The sequence below is a fragment of the Rhamphochromis longiceps genome, linkage group LG3 (assembly GCF_057381845.1).
Source record: "Rhamphochromis longiceps isolate RC_006_pf linkage group LG3, R_longiceps_female_GT1.1, whole genome shotgun sequence".
Taxonomy (NCBI): Eukaryota; Metazoa; Chordata; class Actinopteri; order Cichliformes; family Cichlidae; genus Rhamphochromis; species Rhamphochromis longiceps.
In genome coordinates this window covers 63,772,409-63,796,892 of record NC_140559.1, presented here as the reverse complement: position 1 = coordinate 63,796,892, position 24,484 = coordinate 63,772,409, and the positions used below count along the sequence as shown (strand labels likewise).

The 24,484-nt window shown below is 39.6% G+C and overlaps 1 protein-coding gene across 1 annotated transcript in view; it reads left to right on the top strand.

Moving 5' to 3' along the window:
* Positions 1-24,484, top strand: part of LOC146675695 (protein TANC1-like) — a 407,338-nt gene that overhangs the window by 11,810 nt on the left and 371,044 nt on the right. Inside the window, exons 7-12 of the mRNA XM_085400678.1 lie at positions 6,049-6,234; positions 6,871-6,949; positions 9,379-9,493; positions 10,996-11,166; positions 11,331-11,479; positions 11,799-11,939. Coding sequence (XP_085256804.1) covers positions 6,049-6,234; positions 6,871-6,949; positions 9,379-9,493; positions 10,996-11,062 — 447 coding nt within the window. The 3' untranslated portion in view covers positions 11,063-11,166; positions 11,331-11,479; positions 11,799-11,939. The remainder of the gene's footprint in view (positions 1-6,048; positions 6,235-6,870; positions 6,950-9,378; positions 9,494-10,995; positions 11,167-11,330; positions 11,480-11,798; positions 11,940-24,484) is intronic.

The window sequence follows — 24,484 nt, the reverse complement described above, 5'->3', positions numbered from 1 at the left end:
GTTAAATGAGGTAAGAGCAAAAAGTTAACAAGTAAATAACGAAACAAGGTTAAATGAGGTAAGAGCAAAAAGTTAACAAGTAAATAACGAAACAAGGTTAAATGAGGTAAGAGCAAAAAGTTAACAAGTAAATAACGAAACAAGGTAGAGGAGAGAAAACCCCAACAATCCCCTCTGAGCAAGCACTAGGCGACAGTGGGGAGGAAAAACTGCCTTTAAACGGGCAGAAACCTCCGGCAGAACCAGGCTCAGGAGGGGGCAGTCAACTGCCGGGACTGGTTGGGGGGGTGAACAGAGGTGGAGCAAGACGAGGCTACATCAGTTGAAGAAGCAGTATTGTCCCTCTACCGGAAAAAGCTGAAGAATCTTTTCTTCTTTTTCATGGACTTTTCCACGAGCGCCTTTTTGTCCAGGATGAGGGTTCTCAACTCATCGATGGTTTCTGTGTTTTGCCTCTCTAGTTTCTTGCATGTTTGTTCCACCTGTTCTAATGTTGCTTGTGTTTCTTCAAGCTTTTCTTTGAGGTCTTTGGATGTTGCCTCCTGTGTCAGCTTTGCCTTCTGCAGGTCTGCATTTCTCACTTGATCTTCTTTGTGCAGGCCTTCTAGCTGCTCATTTCTTTTCTGGATATCGCGGAGCGTACACTGCAGGTCCTCATGCGTTTTGTCTTGTTTTTGCTTTTGGGCCTGCATTTCTGTGTTTTCCCGCTTCAAGTTGTTGAATTCCAACAATATCCCCTTAATGAGCTCTGAGTTGTTTTTGGCCATGTGATCAATCTTTTTCTGCATGTGTGAGCATCGTTTTTCTAGTGTTTCCTTTTCTCCCTCCAGCTCACTTGTTTTGACCTTCAGTTCATCACAGAATCCTTGCAACTTTTGATTTTTACTCTCAAAGTCCTTGATAATGCACTTTTCTTCTGGCAGTCTTTCTTTCTGTTGCTCTTTCTCTTGAAGGAGGTCTTTATTTTGGACCAATGTTTGTTCCAACTCTGCCTTCACCATTCTGTACTTTTCCTGCATGCCTTGGAGCTCGCGCTGCAGGTCTTTTTGCTTTGTGTCCTGTTGTTCCTTCTGTTGGAGGACTTCTTTATTTTTTTCTTCAGCTTCATCAAGCTTTCTTTGGAGCAGGTGATTCATTTGGTCCATGTATTGCAGATCCCACTCCATTTTATCAATCGTGGCTTTCCTGCCTTGAAGCTGCTCGGACATTTCTTTAACTTCAGCGCTCTTTTTCTTGTTTTCTTTGATGAGGGATACAATCTGCTCTCTGGCTTGAGCAAACTTGATCCCCCAGCCCTCATTAATAATGTTGATGTCGGGCTGGCGCTGTAGTGTTTCTTCCAGGTGTTTGTTTTGTGCTTCCATCTGTAAGCACTTCTTCTCCAGGTGACGTTTTTCTTCTTCAATTTGTCGAATTTTGTTCTGGAGATGGTTGTTTTCATTCCTACTCTCCTGTAATGCCCTTTGGATGGATAAGAGGCCATTTGGAGAAATTGGCCGGCCACGCGTGGAAGGAGAGGCGGCGAAATCTTTTTGTCTCGGTTGCCGTAATCTTGGATACATGTTGGCGTTTGTATCCGATGACTCTGAGAGGTTTCCAAATTTTTCTGTAGTCAACGTTTGAAGGCTGCAAACACAAAGGCTGCGAAGAAACGAACTGAAAATTGCTGTTTCTCACCCCTATTTATAGAAAAACTTCAAAGGATCCTTGTGACATCCTTGTGACATCCTTGTGACATCCTTGTGACATCATCACTCCTAAGCCAATCAGATTGTCACATGACATTTTGGAATGTGGAATGGGGATATGTTTTTTTTTAAACAGTTTTCAAATGTAACTTAATATTTAAGTGTTTCTTACTTGACCCGCTTAGTCGATTAAAAAGTTAATTGCCACGAACACCCCTAATGTTATATAACAGACCACAGAAAAAAGACAGGTTTTTTTCTACGTGACAGAGCTATAATAAATGTTTTGTTTTTTTTAATTATCCTACTTTTTCTAAAAGGGAACATTATTTAAAGAATATGTATTTAATTAAAAACTCTGTATTCATCTAAAGGGTATACCAAGAAGGGTGAGCTTCCTGCTTGAAAAGGAAATGACCAAAATAAATGTATTTCTCTGCAATTACAAACTCTGTGTAAACAGTCTTGGTGTCAAAATAAAGCTAACACTGGTGAGATGTCATCAGAGCTGTAAATATTACTGCAGATGTTACTATGTCAAAGTTACTGTGACTCAAACATAGAAAAAATGATTTTTTATTTCCCTCACCTAATTTTTAAAAGTATTTTATAGCATATAACACGTTTGAAAATATGCTTTGGTTCACATTTAACTCCAGAAAATCATAAATCAAAATAGGGATATTACCTGTCCACAGATTCATGGTGCAGTAACTGCTCTTTTAACTGTCTGGTGTCTTTGCTTTGTTTGGTGTTTGTAGACATGGTTTACATGAGTTTTTAGCTGAGATTCAGAGGTTTCTGTGGACACTACTCATGTCAGCACTTATATTTCTGACCTCGTGTTATAATCGATTAAACGTGGTCTCCTCTCTTTTGCCCCCATTTTTGATGTTGTGGGTGCAAATGATCAGGCGTGACATTCTCATAATAAATCAGATAAAATACTGCAAAGAATTAATCCTGCATTTGTGTGATTGAAATGTGTGTGCAGTGACACTGTTTTAAAGATTTGGCCTAAATAATTCTGGAGTGAATGAGCCTAAACATGATGACCGGACTAGTGACACCATATCACCTGTGACACTCACACACGCACGTATGACTTTGCCAGTTTCAGCTGAAACAATTTCAGTGTTTCAAACCTTGTTCCAGAGTTTTTAGTTCACCGTTCATGAGGTTTCAAGAAGAAAATGAAAGACAGATCTGAATGTTTGAAAGTGTTTTGGAAAAACTCTGTAAAGATTAGATGAACAATACTCAAAGGATAAATTCAACTGTTTTATTTTGTTAGATAAGTTGAAAAAAAAGTTAAACAAGCAAGTAAATAACGAAACAAGGTTAAATGAGGTAAGAGCAAAAAGTTAACAAGTAAATAACGAAACAAGGTAGAGGAGAGAAAAGCCCAACAATCCCCTCTGAGCAAGCACTAGGCGACAGTGGGGAGGAAAAACTGCCTTTAAACGGGCAGAAACCTCCGGCAGAACCAGGCTCAGGAGGGGGCAGTCAACTGCCGGGACTGGTTGGGGGGGTGAACAGAGGTGGAGCAAGACGAGGCTACATCAGTTGAAGAAGCAGTATTGTCCCTCTACCGGAAAAAGCTGAAGAATCTTTTCTTCTTTTTCATGGACTTTTCCACGAGCGCCTTTTTGTCCAGGATGAGGGTTCTCAACTCATCGATGGTTTCTGTGTTTTGCCTCTCTAGTTTCTTGCATGTTTGTTCCACCTGTTCTAATGTTGCTTGTGTTTCTTCAAGCTTTTCTTTGAGGTCTTTGGATGTTGCCTCCTGTGTCAGCTTTGCCTTCTGCAGGTCTGCATTTCTCACTTGATCTTCTTTGTGCAGGCCTTCTAGCTGCTCATTTCTTTTCTGGATATCGCGGAGCGTACACTGCAGGTCCTCATGCGTTTTGTCTTGTTTTTGCTTTTGGGCCTGCATTTCTGTGTTTTCCCGCTTCAAGTTGTTGAATTCCAACAATATCCCCTTAATGAGCTCTGAGTTGTTTTTGGCCATGTGATCAATCTTTTTCTGCATGTGTGAGCATCGTTTTTCTAGTGTTTCCTTTTCTCCCTCCAGCTCACTTGTTTTGACCTTCAGTTCATCACAGAATCCTTGCAACTTTTGATTTTTACTCTCAAAGTCCTTGATAATGCACTTTTCTTCTGGCAGTCTTTCTTTCTGTTGCTCTTTCTCTTGAAGGAGGTCTTTATTTTGGACCAATGTTTGTTCCAACTCTGCCTTCACCATTCTGTACTTTTCCTGCATGCCTTGGAGCTCGCGCTGCAGGTCTTTTTGCTTTGTGTCCTGTTGTTCCTTCTGTTGGAGGACTTCTTTATTTTTTTCTTCAGCTTCATCAAGCTTTCTTTGGAGCAGGTGATTCATTTGGTCCATGTATTGCAGATCCCACTCCATTTTATCAATCGTGGCTTTCCTGCCTTGAAGCTGCTCAGACATTTCTTTAACTTCAGCGCTCTTTTTCTTGTTTTCTTTGATGAGGGATACAATCTGCTCTCTGGCTTGAGCAAACTTGATCCCCCAGCCCTCATTAATAATGTTGATGTCGGGCTGGCGCTGTAGTGTTTCTTCCAGGTGTTTGTTTTGTGCTTCCATCTGTAAGCACTTCTTCTCCAGGTGACGTTTTTCTTCTTCAATTTGTCGAATTTTGTTCTGGAGATGGTTGTTTTCATTCCTACTCTCCTGTAATGCCCTTTGGATGGATAAGAGGCCATTTGGAGAAAATGGCCGGCCACGCGTGGAAGGAGAGGCGGCGAAATCTTTTTGTCTCGGTTGCCGTAATCTTGGATACATGTTGGCGTTTGTATCCGATGACTCTGAGAGGTTTCCAAATTTTTCTGTAGTCAACGTTTGAAGGCTGCAAACACAAAGGCTGCGAAGAAACGAACTGAAAATTGCTGTTTCTCACCCCTATTTATAGAAAAACTTCAAAGGATCCTTGTGACATCCTTGTGACATCCTTGTGACATCATCACTCCTAAGCCAATCAGATTGTCACATGACATTTTGGAATGTGGAATGGGGATATGTTTTTTTTTAAACAGTTTTCAAATGTAACTTAATATTTAAGTGTTTCTTACTTGACCCGCTTAGTCGATTAAAAAGTTAATTGCCACGAACACCCCTAATGTTATATAACAGACCACAGAAAAAAGACAGGTTTTTTTCTACGTGACAGAGCTATAATAAATGTTTTGTTTTTTTAATTATCCTACTTTTTATAAAAGGGAACATTATTTAAAGAATATGTATTTAATTAAAAACTCTGTATTCATCTAAAGGGTATACCAAGAAGGGTGAGCTTCCTGCTTGAAAAGGAAATGACCAAAATAAATGTATTTCTCTGCAATTACAAACTCTGTGTAAACAGTCTTGGTGTCAAAATAAAGCTAACACTGGTGAGATGTCATCAGAGCTGTAAATATTACTGCAGATGTTACTATGTCAAAGTTACTGTGACTCAAACATAGAAAAAATGATTTTTTATTTCCCTCACCTAATTTTTAAAAGTATTTTATAGCATATAACACGTTTGAAAATATGCTTTGGTTCACATTTAACTCCAGAAAATCATAAATCAAAATAGGGATATTACCTGTCCACAGATTCATGGTGCAGTAACTGCTCTTTTAACTGTCTGGTGTCTTTGCTTTGTTTGGTGTTTGTAGACATGGTTTACATGAGTTTTTAGCTGAGATTCAGAGGTTTCTGTGGACACTACTCATGTCAGCACTTATATTTCTGACCTCGTGTTATAATCGATTAAACGTGGTCTCCTCCCTTTTCCCCCCATTTCTCTGGGCATGTGTGCTTAACTAGTTAAAATAACAAACATCTGTCTCCTATTTTTGTGTCACAAAAATTATTAATTATTATTAATGATTAAAGACATTAATTTGTGCAGTTTTCTTGTTTTGTGTGGTTGTTGTTTTTTGTCAAGTGGAGATGAATATCTTTAAGTTGATTTGTTCACATTTGCACATCTTTCTGTTTTAAGAGAAATATGTGTTTTGAGTTTGTACACTATATGCATATAAATCAACCATTTCCTTTTTCAGTGTTTTCGTGTGGTGCATTTTTCTCTGTTTTAACAAAAGGAGAACAAAGGACTTTTAAGTCGACCTAAGATGATTTGTTTCAATTTTTACATGGTCTTATTGAGGTAATGCAAATTGAAACATTCATTCTTTTTTTGGTAATGTACTGGAAAAGCTTGATAATGGACTTTGAAAGTGCATAAAAATTACTTAAATTTGAAATATGCGTCTGAACCATGCATACGGTACATTTACCTCACAGGTTTTTGCTGTTTCTGTTTATTAAAACCAAGAATCTTCTTTTTGCCAGGTTGATCATGTAGATAAGAGTGGCCAGTGTGCTCTGGTCCATGCTGCCCTACGAGGACACCTTGAGATTATCCAGTACCTGCTGGAGCTAGAATGGAGTGCTGAGGGGCAGCAGCAGGACTGCTCTCTGAAGAGCAAAGCTCTGCAGCAGGCTTTGATTGCAGCCTCGAGCATGGGGCACACACAGGTCTGACTGACACACATGCATGTATTTTACCAGATCCATAGACATAAATGCCCTTTTTTTTGTACTGTTTCTCGCTACAAAAGAAAGAAAACATGGATGTACAAAAAACATACTTTAAGCCACACAGGATCCTGGTTTTTCCAGTTTTAATAGTGAGACAAGACCTTTTCTTTCTTGCATGGTTTCACAACAGCCTTCACAAAGAATTTCTGATTTATTTTTTTTTAAAGATCAGAAGGAACTATAGATATATAAAATAAAAATGAGCACACAGCGTTCTCTGTGAATATGACTCAAAGCCAGAAGTACTGTTCAGAATTGCATGTAGATTCACAATCGATAACAGTGCAGCGCCTTCAGCTGCCCCGGTGAGATGTAGACTCAAGGTTTAGTTTGGCTCCCTCGTTAGCTGGAATTGGCTCCCAAGGCCTGGATTAGAATAACATAACTGGGCCAAGTGAAGTCAACCTGCATGCAGAAAAGACCCTTTTAAAGTTCAACTATTTGAATGCGCGTTTTTGTTAATGTTTTTTAAGATTAGCATTTTGTATACTGTAACCTCTCAAAGGTTTATTTGATTTTTTTTTTTTTTCTGCTGAAACAGCATGTCATTAATCTAAGTTTCTTTTTTGGCAGGTTGTGAGAGGCTTGCTGGCGTTGAATAATGAGCACGCTGTGCAAATTGATAGTCATGACACACTGTGGGGAGAGACAGGTATGTTCTCATCAATCTTTTTGCATTACACGGCTCTTTTGTACTATCACCAGCTGTTTTTGCATTCTGAACCACACTGCTGTAATTGAATGCTGCAGTGGAAAGTCCTGTATCTGTGCTCTCCACAGTAATGCTCTCTGTTTGATGCAGAGGTCGCTCAACCCAAATGTGGGTGCATTTTAATGGCTGTTGTAAGTCCTCCTGTGCTGTACTTTCTGGTAAAAGCATTACTTACTCTTGTCATGTAGCTTTCTGCTTGGAATTCAGTCCACACAGTATTTTCCTTTTTTTTTAGAAAAATTGTCCCACTGAATTTTAGGAACAGTATTGCCTCGGTGCTTTATGTTAAAACAACAGCGTCGACTCCACAGTTGGTTTTATACGCTGCTAGTCCCACTCAGATTTAGAATGAGTAGTAGTTCCTGTTTTGTTTTCCCTGAAAGGATTATTTTGGACTTTTTAAAAGTTTGTCCTTCCCTCTGTGGGACAGTTTGTTTTCATTTGAAAGTGATTGAGGAGTCAAAGCAAAAAGCCATGTGGTGCTGCAGGAAACGGCATGAAGTCGGAAAAGCAGAAGGTGGCTGTCAGATTTAAGACGGGTTACTTGAAGGTTGTCTGACAGAAATGATACAGCAGACTGCAAGGCTGCATTGGCCGGGAAGCGTTCATGCATCATAATTTTTAGCCATTAAAGCATTACTACTTTGTCTTTAATGCAGTATTTTAACGGTAACTCATTACTTTTGCTGAACTCAGTAATCGCATTAGAGTGAGTACTTAATCATGTTATTACTTGTGTTCCACGAGTCTTCAATCTGAATAATGGCAGGGAAAAAAAATCATTAAACATACAATTTCATCACGTGCACAGCATGGTAAATGGCCTGTATTTATATAGCGCTTTACTAGTCCTTAAGGACCCCAAAGCGCTTTACATATCCAGTCATCCACACATTCACACACTGGTGATGGCAAGCTACATTGTAGCCACAGCCACCCTGGGGCGCACTGACAGAGGCACTGACAGCAACCACCTGACGCCATTTTTAAAATACGAGACGAAACAGATTGTCTTCAGTTTTTAAGTGTTTGACGTTTTTTCGAATGTCTATAATCTGTGATGGAGAAAGGGAAAAATTTTATGTACTACATAAGATTTCTATTTTATGTCACAGTGCAGAGATCCAGATGTTCAATACAGATGGTTAAAAAGCACAGCTATGCTTTATTTTTCATTGATCCTAGTAATACTTGTGATGCATTATGTAAGAATGAGACACATGTGGTGTTAGAGCTTCAATATTCCTCACAATCATTAGTGCAGGTTGTGTTAAAACATTGGCCACATTTTTGTCATCATCATTATGAACATCTGCCCTGAGAGTCAAGTGTCCAGATAGCATTAGACAACAGTATTAGTTGTCGCTGCAGTCATAGTAGAATATGTATAAAGAAGAATTCTCTTTGTGTGTCTCTCAACTCTAACCCAGCAGGATTTAGCATTCAAAGTTGGCTGCTTTAAGAATGTAGGTCAGCTTCTTAGTGGAGAGGTTGTCCAAAGTGTGGCTAACTGCTGCTTGTTCTCTGTTAAATGACTGCTTCAGATGATTTTGCAGTGCTGGCCTGGGACAAAGATCTTTCCCTCTGAAATATAGATTAGATCTGCTTGGAGCAAAGTAAAATCCAATAGTACACGTGGCTTTCCAGTATTTGACTTTCAGCTCTTTTTAACAAAGTGGATGTTTAATCATTGCTATCACCTCACCTCTTCCTTCTAAAGTAATAACATAGTGGGTCACAGGTGGCAGTAGTCAGAGCTGTGGCTCCGCTGACCTGAAACACAGTGAGTCTTAACCCCTTGACATGACCTTGAATTAACATATTTTTGCACCCACCTGGCACTCATTAAAACTGTGATCCTGGCTCATCTGTATTCAAGGGGATTAAATCAGTAAACAACAGTAAACACAGTTATGACCACAATGTAGATTTGTCTGCACTCAGTCATGCTTGGGGGGGAAAAAATGAATAAAAAAAGCTGGAATTTTGCTGCAGACATAAATTGAATATTTAGTGGTGGAGTGGCTGCACTGTCTAGAAATGACTAGATACAAACACCAGAAATTATTAGCGATGAAGCAATATTTGAAATCCCTTTGCTGCTATTCAGCTGCAGGTTTATTAATCCAATTGTTGTGCTGTGATGCAGAGAAGATGGAAAGCGAAAAAGAAAATTCAGAAATATCCCCTTGAAAACCAGCCTTTTGTCGTTGCCTCAGAAACGCTCCTCTCATAACGATGTGTGAAATGTTATAGCGTGTTTAAAATTCATCGGAGTATTACATCTCACTGCAAATAGACCTGCTGTCTCTTGTGTTTAAATAGAAGAAGATTTGATTGTACATCTGTGCAAACTCTATCTTTTAAAGTGTTAGTGACGTCACACCTATGCGCCACTGCCCTCTGTGGAGAATGGGAGAAATGTGCTTGCACCTCAACCTATGGACTCAGACGGACATTCAATCATCATCTTCCTCACTCAAGGTAACCTTATGGCTTGTAGGAACACTGCACGTGTATGATAAGACTGTAGCCGTTCAACCGGCCCTCGTAAGGTTGCTGAAGACAGTGAACACCGTGGAATTCTCAGTATCACTGTGGCCCTGGGTTTTTCCACTGTCCTGCTAAGTGCTTATGTAATTGTAACCAACATAGGAGAGAGACGTAACATCGTGGAAGAGACATAAAGTGAGTAAAAACGATCTAAATGCATTTAGAATATATTTAGAACTACAAATTACACTTTTCTTAGCAATTATTGTTTTTTATGTCAAGCTTCAAGCTAGCTTCTTTATTGGGGCTTGGGACCAGCAAAAGTGACCCGAAATTTGGTCTTTAAGTCTGGTCATTAGCGTGTCTGGACCCAAACTACACTGCAGGTCCCAAAGTCAAATGATCACTGAGAGTTAAAAATCTGTCTGAAGTTAGAAGTTAGCAGAGAGTTAGCTCACTAGTTTCCGTCTAAATATAATATACCAGGTTCTGACTGAGGGATTTCTAAAACAAATTAAAAGGCACAGCTCTGCTATCACTTCTGACATACATGAAGACAGGAAAGTAAGCAGCAGTGATGTTTGTAGGGTTACTGAAGTTTGGCTAGCTGGTATATAGTGATGTGCTATGTGACTAGCGAAACAGCTATGTTAGCATAACATTAACACAGTGATGAAGGGGAACTTTTTTCCACTGGATAAGAGTTAAGGTGAGGGTTCCCGATGGTTAGGGACAAATGCAGTGGCATGGCAGGATGCTGTAAACGGACCAAACTTCAGTCAAGAGAACAACTGAGATAATCCATCCACATACAGGTTAGTCATTAATGTGCTGCTGCATTGCCTGGGCTGTAGTTACATGGTAAGGTTTTAAAAACTGAGCTTTAAAATGAATAGTTGTAATAAAAACTGAGAGAGGCCGACAGTGATCGCTTACTTTTTGTAAGGGGCTTGTTGAGATTAAATAGAACAAGTTACAAAGCATTAAAACATGTTAAAAACACAACAGCCTTATTAAACGCAGAGTAGTTTGGGCCCAGAAGTAGGATTGATCACGTCATCACTTAAAGACCGGATAGACACACGGTGGAGTTACTCATGTTTACTGTTGTTGCCACTTTCTAAATGTAGCAGGATGAATATTATATGTACTGGTTGATCCCACTTTTAGTCAGGCGCATTTTGAGGAGAACTAACTTTTCTTGTTATCAAATTATCAGTATCTTTGGAAACATTTAATACATCGTGATGGTTTAAATGCTCAGTCGTTTTCTGTTATAGAATTCATATTCATAATAATATTTAGACAGCGGCACTATAGGTGTTTGCAGTTTTTGCAGTTTTACAAGCCGTCACGGTAAAAATATGGAATTAAATGTCACTAATGGGCTCTTTTCAAAAACATCAGCATCTCTGTCACACTGATTTTGATTAACTGACTTATTTTATTGTAATCAAACCTATTTTGATATTGTTGTCTTTTTTTTCCTTTAGCGAGGTGGTTTCCTTCCAATTGTTGCAGGACCAGTATGTCTGTCAGCTCCAGGTAGAGCTCCAGTGACCAGGAAGACCTCAGCATTCGCCAATTCCTGCTGAATTACCGCAAACAGAAAGAACTGGCAGAGGGCATTGGAATAGAGGATGATTATAACACTGAAGACCAAGGTAATAGGTCTGTCTAAGGGCCAGTGGAATATAAGCTATAGGTTGTAGTGGTGATTATTTTAGATTCAGAGTGTAGAGGAGATGGATCATTGTAATTAAGAGTCATAGAAATCTGAACCTCACTGCTAAACTGGCAGTCTAACTGTACATGTGCTCCATTGCAGAAGTCCCTCCCACTGAGTGTGAGGATGTTGAAGATACTGGTAGTCCTGATGTGAAAGCAGAGCTTCCCTCCCACCTCAGCATCACTAAGGATGTTATGGAGCGCTGCATTCATCTGCTGTCTGATCCCAGCCTCAAGCTCCGACTCAAGGTACTGTATCAGTAGTTTTACGTAGAGTCAACTGTTGGACTAATAACAAAAATAATCATTCTTGTGAAGGTAGGACCGCCAGCGTTGGTACAATTCATCCTGTCAGAACTGTGTGGATGACTGTTCAGTGGTGTAATGCTCATCAAGGAAAAACATTCAGTCTGGTCCAGGAGTGAAACAGAAATAAGTCTGTGCTGAAGTCGTGCCTGCTCAGGAGTTTGGGCTCTCAATGAAGACCTCAGTAATTAGTTTCAGCTCACATATAATCAGGATCAAAACAGAGATAATTGTTAGGTGTGTTGTGCGTCTTTGTCTTTAGGTACTAGACGTGCTGGAGTTGTGCGTTCAGGTGCTGAGTGAGAGGGAAAATGAACTGCTGCCTATGGCTCATCGCTGCTGGCCAGCACTCCTGCAGAGACTCACAACTGATGACCCATTAGCAGTCCTCAGAGCCTTCAGGGTAAGTAAAACAAACCTCTCTTTTCATTATGTGAGTCAAAATTATTCAAGTCGTCTTTAGTTTTAAACTCTTAATAGTGAAAGAATGAAAGATGCTGCCCAACAACAGGCTTATTTCATTCAGAAATAGTTCTATTATTTACTTTTTTGGGTTGTAATGTGAAGACTCTTTAAATTAACATTTCTTCTATCAGCACAGAAAAATCACAGTGTGGATGCCTTCTTAGAGGCTGCTTGTCGGTGTAAATTGGGCTACTCGTCAGCTCCTGTCATCAGCTGGACTATTTTTGAATTTGTTATTCATGTTTTCATTGATGAACTGACAAATTCAAACACGTTAAGTCTGTAAACAGTCATTTATTCACTCAGAGCTGCTGCTGGGAAATTGTTTCAAATTCTGTAATCCTGTAATTTCTGTGTAAAAGAATTAGATTGTGTATTATATTGTTAGTTTATACACCTGTGTGCGTGTGTATTTATGTATGTCCATACACATATATGGATTGTGTTTTACTTTTTTGTGCTTGAAAGACGCCCTCAAATGGAACCAAATTCCTTGTATGTGTTTGCGCATATACTTTTCCAATAAATGCGATTCTGATTGAGATATTTCCCTCTGTATGGCACACACGAGTAAATTAAGTAGAAAAAATGTCATGTGTATAGCCTCTTTTAAAATTGTTTGTTTTTAGGCTTGTAGAGATGACAGTAGGCAAGCAGACAAGTTTCCTGAGGTTGGGCTGAATGAACCTATAACAGAGATAAACCTAAACAAGCAGAAGGAACTTTAGCTAAATATATTTTCACGTACAGCCAAATGACTGTAATAAAGTAGGTAAGCCGTGACCATAGAAAAAGCAAAGCAATCACTGGATATACTGTCCAAATTGCTACACACTTTTTAAGCATCGTTCACCAACAAACTGAGTCTAACAAATCATTTTCTTTACTTTGGTAATTACAGTTATTGCCTTATGTATAAAATATAATTTTAATACCAGTGTTCATTATCTTGATGTGATTCTTTTTTTTTTTTTACAAAAAAGCTTTACAGCCTCTTACATAATTCTACCACAATTACATAATTGATTTTTAACCAGGTTATAGTGAAAGGCCAGGTGCCAATCTCAGAGTTAACGAGAGCTTAAAGTCAGTTTGTTAAAACTGCTTTGTTCTCGAAACCAGTAAAATTAATTCGTAACTTTTAATTCTGAGTTGAGATGGATTCTTCAGTTCTTGGTTTGAGAACAATGAGGGTAAATTCATTTAACCTTTTACCTTGACTTAAGCACATAATTGTACTACATAGCCCTCGTCAATGGAACCCAATACCAGTATTTGACAGTAACAGGTAAGCCTTAAATTTAATTTTTAAATAGACAAGACACCATGAGAACTGACATTACAATATTTTATTTTACAAAAGTCAGTGTCTTTTAGTTCAAAGTTTGTCTGGCATCTCTTGTACATCTTGAAAATAAATTAAAAAAAACAAAAAACAAAAACCACTCTATGCAGTGTACTATAATTGAACATAAACAACAATCTTTCAAAAGAATATTTCTAGATGAATTGTCATTTGAACTATTTCCTGGAAACTTTCTGAACACCACTTATTTTGCATAGCTTGATGCATGAATACCCTAGTTGTCTTAACTGGACTATAAATATAACTATATACACAATGAACAGTCATTTGTAAAAACACCTTTAAAATGTAAAATCTTTAAGAAGCCTGAGTGCCAGGAGCAATCCCCTTTAAGAACATTTACAATAAGAACTTCATCCCAAAAGCCCACAGGTTTTAACCACAGCTTCCCAGCATCAGTTCATGTATGCAGCTACACCTTTCCAAATCCCAGGGATCCTTTTAAGGCATCATTCATAAGATCTTTGAATTGATCTTCATCTGCAACACCTCTTGGGAGATACAGGGATAAGCTGCACGTTGATGTGTACGGGATACGCCGCATCCCTGACTCCTGATCGTAGAAGTCTATGTTGCAGGACTGTGGGAACCCCAGTGGTGGAAGTAAGTCAGCCCCAGTTATAAAGACGAGGAGCTCTTCAAATGTGTGGTCCACCTCTCGCTCTGTTAAAATACATACAAGTGTTAAATAAGGTGTGCAATGTGTAGATTTATAATCAGTTACACTGACTGCATAGTAGAACAGTTGCGTTAATGACTATTTTGGAGTCAAAAACAGGTTGTTAGGCAAAACAATTATTGCAAAGCATTGTATTATAAAAAAAAAAAAAAAAAATTACTCAAAGCAATCCTGCCCTGCTAAGACAGGAAATTAATTTTGTCCTCCGAGTCAGACCTATATGTCAAGGACTGTTTATGCAATGTGTATTTTTTTTTTTAAGAAGTTATTCATTCTGTCCTTGCAAGAGTACATTGGCTTTCTAGTGATGTCACATTTGCGTGGGTGTTGTCATTGCACCACTCGATTACTCTAGGACACTAATATACAGGAGGTTTCGTTATAGTCAATGTAATACCTGAAGGTTCTTGTAGTTAGGCAGTGCATCTAATTAACAAATGACCTTTGTCTCAAAGGGAGACAGGTTTCAAATTGTGTTATTCTATCTTAAACACTGCAAAAACACTGGGGGTGATCGTGGCTCAAGAGTTGGGAGTTCGTCTTGTAATCGTAATAACAGTAATAGTGACAATTATGCCATATCAGCCACCCGAGTGGAACATTTGAATACCTTTGGACGGATATAAAGATTGGAGCGACCCAGTAGGTTTCTTGCTCTAATTTCTTGGGGCGTCTCCTCTTCAAGAGGAAGAATGAGCCGCTGTCCATTCACTTTGCATAGATCGAACTGCAAGGGTATGTCTGCAATATTGTCCCGTAGTGCCTGCCTGAATTCAGCTGCATTTAGGTTTACAGGAACGACCACCCGAGTAGCAGGAGTGGCATCTGTAATCAAATTTAAACCAAATTAGCTTTCCCTAAAAACGGAAAAGGGTAAATTGTCACATTGTAGTGTCTCAACATCAACTTATTGGTGCAAGGAAATAAAGATTACAAAGGTGCTAAAAATCTAATGCCAAATTCTACAATTTGTAAACAACTGACACCATGATGTAATTCTCATTTTTCAAACCCATCACTCCAAATAATTAATATTAATATAAATATTGATTACCCCTATGAGATCGGTAGTGTGTCAGTGTGGGATTCCTTAGTACTGACACCTTAAACGTTAACTGGCGATGTCTGGTTCTCCCGCCTCTTGGTCTGCGCACTGGCCCACCTCCGTGCTGTTGGCGGAAAACTCCAAAGCTATCATTAGACCATGAGATAATTTTAGTGAAACTAATCACACAGAGACACCCCCCCCCCAAGAAAAAAAAGAAAAGAAAAAAAAACCACCCAACACACTCAGAGTAAGGAATGAGTGTTCAATCGGTGTTTATTGCATGCATTTTTCGATTGTCTCGCAAATTAAATGCTCCCTGAAAATATGGGATATGCTACATTTATAAACTAAAATCTTTATGCATAAATGCACATAACAGGGATTAAAATGACTGTCATTTGAAGTCGTCAATCTAGGATAGACATTTATGATTACAGAATTTGTTGTTGAATTGTAACAGATAATTAGTAAACGAGCCATTTATTATTTAAAAATGTAAAAGTTATTTCCTTTTGCAAAAACAAAAAAGGCGCAAAGCTAAAAGCTTGCCAATAGAGTAACCACCACCAAAGCATTTCACCTTTGTAGAAGAGATGTCCCCTCTTCACTGTCATCTTGATTCAGTAGCCGGTTAAATTGGGCATTCATTCTGTCTCTGATATCAGTGACTCTCCGTCGAAATGCAGCGCTCCGTTCGGACATGACTGTTCCCAAAAAGTCCGCCAAAAGGCTTGGCAGAAATATATATATAGCATCCCTAAAATTCAAAGTACGGCGGGAGAAGGTACATTGTTTGTGATTGGATCAGCAAGACTGAAGGTTGTGTTTTTTTTTAATCCACCCCTTACCACAACCTGTGATCAGAATTTGTGTTAACCAATCACAGTCAACCTCATATTTGTGTTGTCTCAATCAAGCTATGTGCGACAAACTACATACAGATGAATGCATGCGAAATCTCTGCGCCAACAAAAAACACCGTAAGTACCCTAGTTAATCTCAATTATTGTTCGTCTTTGCTAACTAAAAGCTAAGCGATGATTCAAAAACATTGCTTTGTCCTTTTAAGCACATGTTATATGTTAGCTTTGTATTGTAGTAAGCGAAAAAAAAGTCATGCTGAGAACCTTCACAGACAAGTCATGCTAACCTTTGTCCGTTAGGAATGTTGCCAACATGCCATTTTAGGTGAGGCATGTTAATAAGGTCTTTAATATGGTACTCCGTTTACCCACTTTATATTATTTAAAATACGGTTTTATATCACTTGTTACATTAGCCGGATTAGGCTACACGGTACTGCACTGCCATCCCAGATAGCAAGACGACATTGAATTGATGTTGATTTTTTTCTATAAAGTACCGGAGAAAGTAGATTGAATGTTCTTTTGTTATCACTGATTTATGGTCTAGTTACAGTTCACTAGCTATGTCGACGTGCAATTTAGGTATATCTGACCGGTAAATTAAAGCAGCGATCACCTGGACTGTTCCGTATCACCCCTCTCACAGTGGTACATCCCTCCAGGTAACCATTCACAAGTCTTGTACAGTAGAGCGGGAATTAATCTCAGCGGAATTGAGAGGAGAAAGTGGATGCAAGCTGCCGTTAAACTTGACTGAAGAAGAAGAGAGGAGAAAGTAGAGAAATGAATAAAGAACAGTCAGTATATGCAGAAAAGAAATAATAAAGTTAAAAGACAGCATGGTCTTCATGAACCCAGGGTACAATACAAAAATGTCGTTTTATTTAAGTGAGCAAAACAATGTAGACCATGTTCATTTTGGTAAGTAGTTGGAAAAAAAAAACTAATGACAGCATTTAAAATAAACAAAGATGAATAACATGGATGGGAACATTTGACAATGGAATCGGAACATTATCAAAAATGATTTTTCAGATCTGCTGAGTAGAAGATGCGGAGATTCAAATTTTTAACTTGGGTGTGTGTTTGAAATATGAAAATATTGGTTGACATCGTTGACATACTGCTATTAAAGATAGGAATATGTATGAAACGTAGATTCAAAAGCTCTATTAACAGAACTATAACCTGTTAGAATGTGACATTTATTTCAGATGCATTCTGTAACTGTTCACAGTCCCAATACTTAGTGATGACAGAGTGTTTCCAAAAGTGCTCAGTCACAATTTTCAGAAGACTAACATGAAATTTTTTGATTTATTTAAATATATAAACCTGTTGAAAGCAATAATTTAAATTTTTGTCTTTGTAGAATCACAGTACAAAGTATGGCCTGGAGGATTTTCATCTCAAGGTGCAAGAACATTCATAATGAGTGTACACGGCGGCTGCTGATGGACGATGTTGGGCCAGATGTGCTACAGTTAGCGTTAAGGAGGTATGATGAAAGCATGATGGAAAACATTTAACATTTTAACTTGCATAAAATGTTTAAGGGGAATATGGCCTGAAAATATAACATGAATTAAGAAGTAATTTTTTGATGTCTTTGAGGTTGGAGACAATGCAGAGAAGCCTTCGGTGGGCAAGAGGAAGACTGATCAGTGTAACTGCAGCAGATCAACTTCTGCGTGACTTGGCTGAATTGATTCAGGAGGTCGAACTGTCTACTCAGCATGGCCAACAAGGTAAGCACATATTGTGTCGATTCCTTGACTGATCAAAAGTGTGAAATAAATTATGACTCTGTCTTAACCTATTTTCCAAATACACCAAACGCTTATATATTTTCAGGCTCTTTTGGATACCAGGCACCAGTGGTTTTCAACAGAGGTAGAGGCAGATCCCTTTACCTTATCACTCGGGAACAGCTTTCATTCCTGAAGTCATGTGGATTCACTGCACCTCAGATAGCTGATATTTTGAATGTTTCACTTCGTACAATTCGAAGACGTCTGCGGTCAGTGACTTTTGAAACCAGTGTGACTTTCAGTTCTTTTGTGACACACACCCACTGTTTATTCAAATTAAATGGTATTGTGAAATTGTAAAAATTAGTATATTTGAATGTGCACTAACTAGTCAAGTAATGATGTGTGTTGTTATGGCAGTGATAAAATACTCGTGTTCTTTTTGTCTGATTTCAGACAGTATCATTTCACCCGTGCATCAATGTATGCGGAACTGACTGACAGTGCGCTGGATGAACATGTGCAGGACATTGTCGCTGGCAATGAACAAATTGGTCCTGAGGCTGTCAGAGCCTCCCTGCGAGTACGTGGACTACGTGTACAGCGAAGGAGGGTTCGAGCAAGCATGCTACGGATAAATCCTGGAGCAGCTGCCATAAGAGCAGTTTTGCGGAGACCAGAACGAAGAACATATCAGGTTGCAGGTCCAAACTCATTGTGGCACATTGATGGAAATCACAAGCTGATAAGGTAACCAAGCACACTGATTTGTTGAACACCTATTTTGACCAAAGTGAAATTCAGCATTACATCAAATATAACTGTTGAACAGTAAGACACATCCAATAGAGCCAGGCCCTGTGATGGGCAGTCCTCTAACACAACTGGTTCCTGGAAGGAAAAACACGACTTTTTCAAGTCTTTGTCCTGTTTTTATGAGAAATGTACGACTTTAATGTGAAACATTCAGAGTTTTTTCTCTTGTTGTGTTTGTTTGAAGCTGCTTCGTGTTGGCTTCAGCTGTTTGGAGTTTCCATTTTCTAAACTTCTACATTCTGAACCTTCTTCAGCTCTGAACAGATGATGAAACACTGAATGATTTCAAGCTCACACTTTGTCTAATAAACTTACATCTTTCATTCTTTATACAGATTGATGGGCTGTGGTTTGTCAGAGATCAGCTGTGATTATCTGGCAGCAGCACTGAAGTCCAACCCCTCCCATCTGACAGAGCTGGACCTGAGCTGGAACAACCTGAAGTATCCAGATGTGAAGCAGCTGTCTGATCTTCAGCAGAGTCCAGACTACAGACTGGAGACTCTGCTGTAAGTAGAGTGATGGAGTGAGTGGGTGGTGCTGTCAGCAGTATTGTACTAAACACAGTCAGTATGAAACAAAGATCCAGTGTTTCCTGTAAAGCTGCAGCTTCTCAGTGAAGCTGTGAGAGGAGAATGGTGACAGGCTTCAGGATTGGACACAAACACTTCCTGTTTCTGACCTTTATGGTCACCATGGTAACGGCTGACACGCTCTGATCAAACACTGTCAACAGCCAATCAGCTCTCTGAACAAAGCAGCACGCAGACCAATGACTGCATGCGTTTCCAAGTTTAAAGCAGTGAAGAACACAGTCTGTAGGTGAGGAAGAATTTAGTGAGAGCAGATGTTTGGATGGAATTCCTCCAGTTAACAGCTGGAACCGTCCATCTGGATTGTTGGGCTTGTTGTTGGGGTTCCTACAGAGCTCAGAGTGGACACACCAAGGTTCTTCTAATGAATGAAAGTCCAAACTCAAACTAGGAGGGAAAAACATTTTCATCAACTTCAATAAAAATCCAAAGATTAGAAAAAGTGAAGCAACAATGAGTCCTAGTACAGTCCCAGCACTGAAGTCCCTGCTGCTCTTTATACTGGATGTGCTGCATCACTGACTGACAGCTGATGAAGAGTCTCTGGAAACACTCGTTTATCTCCTCTGCTCTTCCTTCTTCTCTCTGCAGGTGGAGGTGATGATGGTAAACAGGACGGTGTGTGTGCTGAGAGAGGAGGAGCTGTGTCCTGATGATCCAGAGAGGTTGAAGCAGCAGCAGCTTGTGTGTAGAGACGCTCTGACTGGGCCATGTTACTGGGAGGTGGAGAGGAGAGCTTCATCCAGCAGTGACTGACAGAGGAATGAGAAGAAGTGCAGATGACTGTCAGTGCTGCAGAGTGAACTGCTCTGAGAACAGCTCCACTGTCAGACACAATGTAGAGTCCAGCATCATCCCTGTGTGTCCCTCTGGATCTGACAGAGGATCATCAGTGTATCTGGACTGCTCTGCTGCTGCTCTGTCCTTCTACAGTCTCTGCACAGTCTCTGTCTGACTCTGGCTTCAGACCCTCCTGGATCAAACTCACCTGGAAAGACTTTCAAACATCACTCAATAGATTTGAATACAGAATATATTTGATATATACTGTAGATGTACTGTAGAGTTGCAGTTTATCACTTGTAAATACAGTCTGTGAGCAGCTGTGAGCTGAAAGATCTTTCTAGAAACACGAAATGTTTTCACTCTTCTGTTGCTTTTTCATATATTTCCACAACATTAATATTGATCCCACCTGTCTCACCTGTTTCATGCTTTTATACATAATAACAGGACACGTGTGATCTGAGCGCTGCTGTGGTTGCTGTGCTGCACGTCTTCATTTAGATAACAGAGACATCTAGTGGTTCAGAGGGAGAACTGCAGGAGGTGGAGCTGTGTTTTAGCGTGGAAAACTTTTTATCTTTTAGGCGCAGATACAAATATGACAAGTATCAGTGTGAGATACAAAAGGTCACATCAGTCAGCAGAGGGAACAGTGATCACACAGCAATGTAAGAATAGAAACATAACAGTGAATCTGGACATGTATACAGATGGAAGCAAACAAACAGGATGTAACACTACATTAAAGCCACAAATGGGAAGAAAACAAACACAAAGGAAAATATATTTGATCTCAGGAATCCAAATCAGATGCTTTAGAGCAGGGGTCGGCAACCCTGGGCACGCGTGTCACAGCTGCCACGTGAAGGGTTAACTGATGGCACGACCATAGCTGGACTGGCCATCGGGCATACTGATGGTGATTTTTCGTTTTTCTGGGCCAATGATGTTTTTTTATGATTTTTTTTTTTTGTAACGGTATAAACGATGGAAGGTGGTGGATTGGCCGGATGCTGGTCGATGTGTAGAAATAACTCAGTTGTTTGGTGGTGGCTATGGTGGAGCTTCCACAGAGGCAGCAGGTGGATGAGGGAAAGGGGAGGCAGGAGGAGCAGAGACCCGAGGCGGCCGCCGGTCCGAGTGTTGGCCCCCTTGAACTTTCCCACATTTTGTCACATTACAGCACAAACATGAATCAGTTTTATTGGAATTCCACGTGAAAGACCAACACAAAGTGGAACGGAAATCATACATGATTCCAAACATTTTTTACAAATAAATAACTGCAAAGTGGGGTGTGCGTAATTATTCTGTCATGGAAAAACACACTGCCATCAACTGTTTTGTTTTTGTCAAAATCACTGTAATATAATCACTGTACCTTTATATACATGTGACTTATATTAATGCTGCTGCCCTCTTGTGGCTAAAGTGTAATTATGTTCTTGTTATTAGGGAAAACATTTGAGAGTAACATGACAAATGAGTCAGCACTTTGGCTTCAGCTTAAGAAATCCTCATTTTTATGTCATCAGTTATAGTTGCATGTATTCATTATCATAAGTTAACCTTTAATATTGATGTCTTAAATTGATTTTACTTAAACTAGCAATAATTTTATGGTTGCATTAAATAAATGCATCACTAATGAATGAACTATTTCAGTAATTAATTTAAAAAATCTACATAATCAATTAAAGATATATATTAATAATGAATTATCCATTAATTTCATTTAAAATTTTTCAATATTTGTTTATATACAATTCAAATTAGTTAATTACATATTTAATCAATTATTGGTTTGTTTTCTATTTTGATTATTTTACTGACACATTTAATGAATTATTTAATGATGTATTTATTTAATTCACGTTGCTACTCCTGGCCCTGCATCGCTGTTCATAAATACATTTTATCTGTCAGCTTCACCCATCAAAGTCAGGGGGCGGGGTTAATGCTGATCAAGTCAAAACCATTGCTTTGGTCTGGTGGGCGTTCTTTTAGTGGGCTTTTCTGTCACGGCCTGCGTGGCAGACTATGATGAGGGGAAGGAGGACCCAAATGCCAACACGTTCTCACTCCTGTATGGAGGACCACAAGAGCCACGCGCATCGAAATAAAGAATTCTGTGCTTAAGTAATGAATTATAGAATAAATTCTGCATTTGTAAATTCATTTTTGAATTCCCATTTAATAAACTGATTTTTGAAATGCTTTTAAAAACTGCATTTCAAAATCCTTTTTCCAATTGCACTTTAATAAACTGCATAAATTGCATGAATGAAGGGATCCTGCAGCGAAACGGAGAGCCCAACCTCTGACTTAGTGCCTGTTTACTCAGTCTGACCACCTGTGAAGTTAACGCGCTAACGTGGCTAACGCTAGCATCACCACACGTAGCCCCGTTATTTTAAGGTCATCTTAGCTCATGAAAGTTTAACGTCGCAGCTGTACGAGCTAGCTACGTGTTTTGTAAGCTGCTGTGCTCTTCACAAATAAAGCTGGAAGCAGCTCAGACTATTAGAACCAGCACTGAGGCCTGTTACATTTATGTTAGAGCAACAGCTGCAGCCTTTAAACTAGCGATTAAAATGCTGACAGTAATCAGAATCAAAAACGGTTTTATTGCCAAATGTTGAGCAGGTTTACAACATTAGGAAATTGCTGCGGTGCTTCAGTGCAAACATACTGTCATATAACACTTAAATAAAAATAAAAATAAGGATTAAAAGTGCTAAGTAGATAGATATATACATGAGTGCAGGTGGTGATCAGGGCCAAACATGGAATGATGCAGTGAACACAGCGTAGGGTCACGTGGTAGTGGTGGGAACAGTCATACGGTTATTGTTCATGTGTCCAACAGCAGAGGGGAAGAAACTGTTCTTATGGCGAGAGGTTCTGGTGCGAATGGACCGGAGCCTCCTGCCTGAGGGGAGCAGGTCAAACAGACTGTGTCCAGGGTGAGAAGGGTCAGCTGTGACTGAGCTGCACGCCCCAGTGTCCTGGAGGCGTACAGGTCCTGCAGAGATGGGAGTCTGCAGCCAATCACCTTCTCAGCAGAGCGCACAACATGCTGCAGTCTCTGTTTGTCCCTGATAGTGGCTCCAGCGTACCACACGGTGATGGAGGAGGTGAGGATGGACTCGATGATTGCAGTGTAGAATTGCATCATCGATCATATAATCCATTGTTTCAAATTAGACCTAAAACTCCCCCTTTTGACACATCTTCATGTGTCAAGCAAAACCACAACTAGAAAATTAAAAGAAAAAGGTTCATCAGATCATTTCTCAGGAAACCTCAGCGATTCTCCTCTCGAGTATATTTGCTCCGGGCCTGCAAACCTGTGTTTAAATAATAAAATCAGTTTAATTATCATGTTCGATCTTTTCAGCTCCTGGCTCCACCCAGAGCCTGCATCCCCAGAACGACCTAGAAACAAAACCTGTATATTAGCATCAACTTCACATTTAAACTCAGTTCCCCCCCCGTCCTTCCCTCACTGTGATCCACTCTGATAAGAAACTAAACTTAAAACAGAACAGTTATCAGTCATGTGCTTCATACAAAATGTGCGTATGTTTTAGTTTCACGTTGATCCTCTGAGTGTCATGGTACTTCTTTTAATCTGACTTTATCAAATCGAACCAAAATAGGTTTGCTGTCTTTACTTTGCTCGTTTCCCTCCAGCACCACCTCGTATCACCTGCCCTTTCCCTTGGACCAGTGTTTGTTGTTCCATAACTGGATTTGGAATGTGACAAGTCCACCAATCCCCTATATAACTCCTACATTTGGCTTTGGTTCTGTTTTCCTTCTATAAAATGTCGTTGACTTCTACAGTGGCCTGCTTTGGTTAATGGTAACATCAGTAATATCAAACATTTTCTCCCCTTCAGCATTTGGCATTTTCCCAACAATATAATGTGACACCATCATCTAAACCCAGTCAATAAAACAACATTTTCTTAAAGCAAACATCAGCAACCCAAAATTAGCCGCCCAAGGGTGGAGTCTGCAGCTCCACTCTCATGTGAACCTTTCGGTTTCCCTCTCTCTCTTGTGCTCCTGCCAAAAGCAAAGCAAAGCATCCACCCTTTTCTTACCGGCGTCGTGAATTGTTTGTCAACATCTACTCATCCTAACGCTGGTCCAGTCTTTGTCTCAGTGTCAAGTCAGTCAACACTTTAGTCCACATGGTCAGTCCAGTCACAGTCCAGTCACACACATCATGCACACACATTCACACTAGATCTTGCTGATAGTGGAGCCTCACGCACAAAGCATCAGAGTCTCCACCCTCATCAATATGAGCTCATTTATTTGTTCTTTCTTTTGTTTTTAGAAAAAGAGTTCTTTATGATCTTGGACTGGATTGACTCGCTGCAATCCTTTAGACAGGAACTGGCAGGTTCCCACAGGTGACCTTTTCCTCAGCCCATTGTAATCTGGAAAAGCTCACCTTATATTTGCTCTCACAACAATGTTTTACAGCGCTGTTAATTCAATCTTGCAGGCCTGCTTAGAACAAAGAAGGAGGAAAAGAGAGCTGATTATTAGCTCATCAGAGCA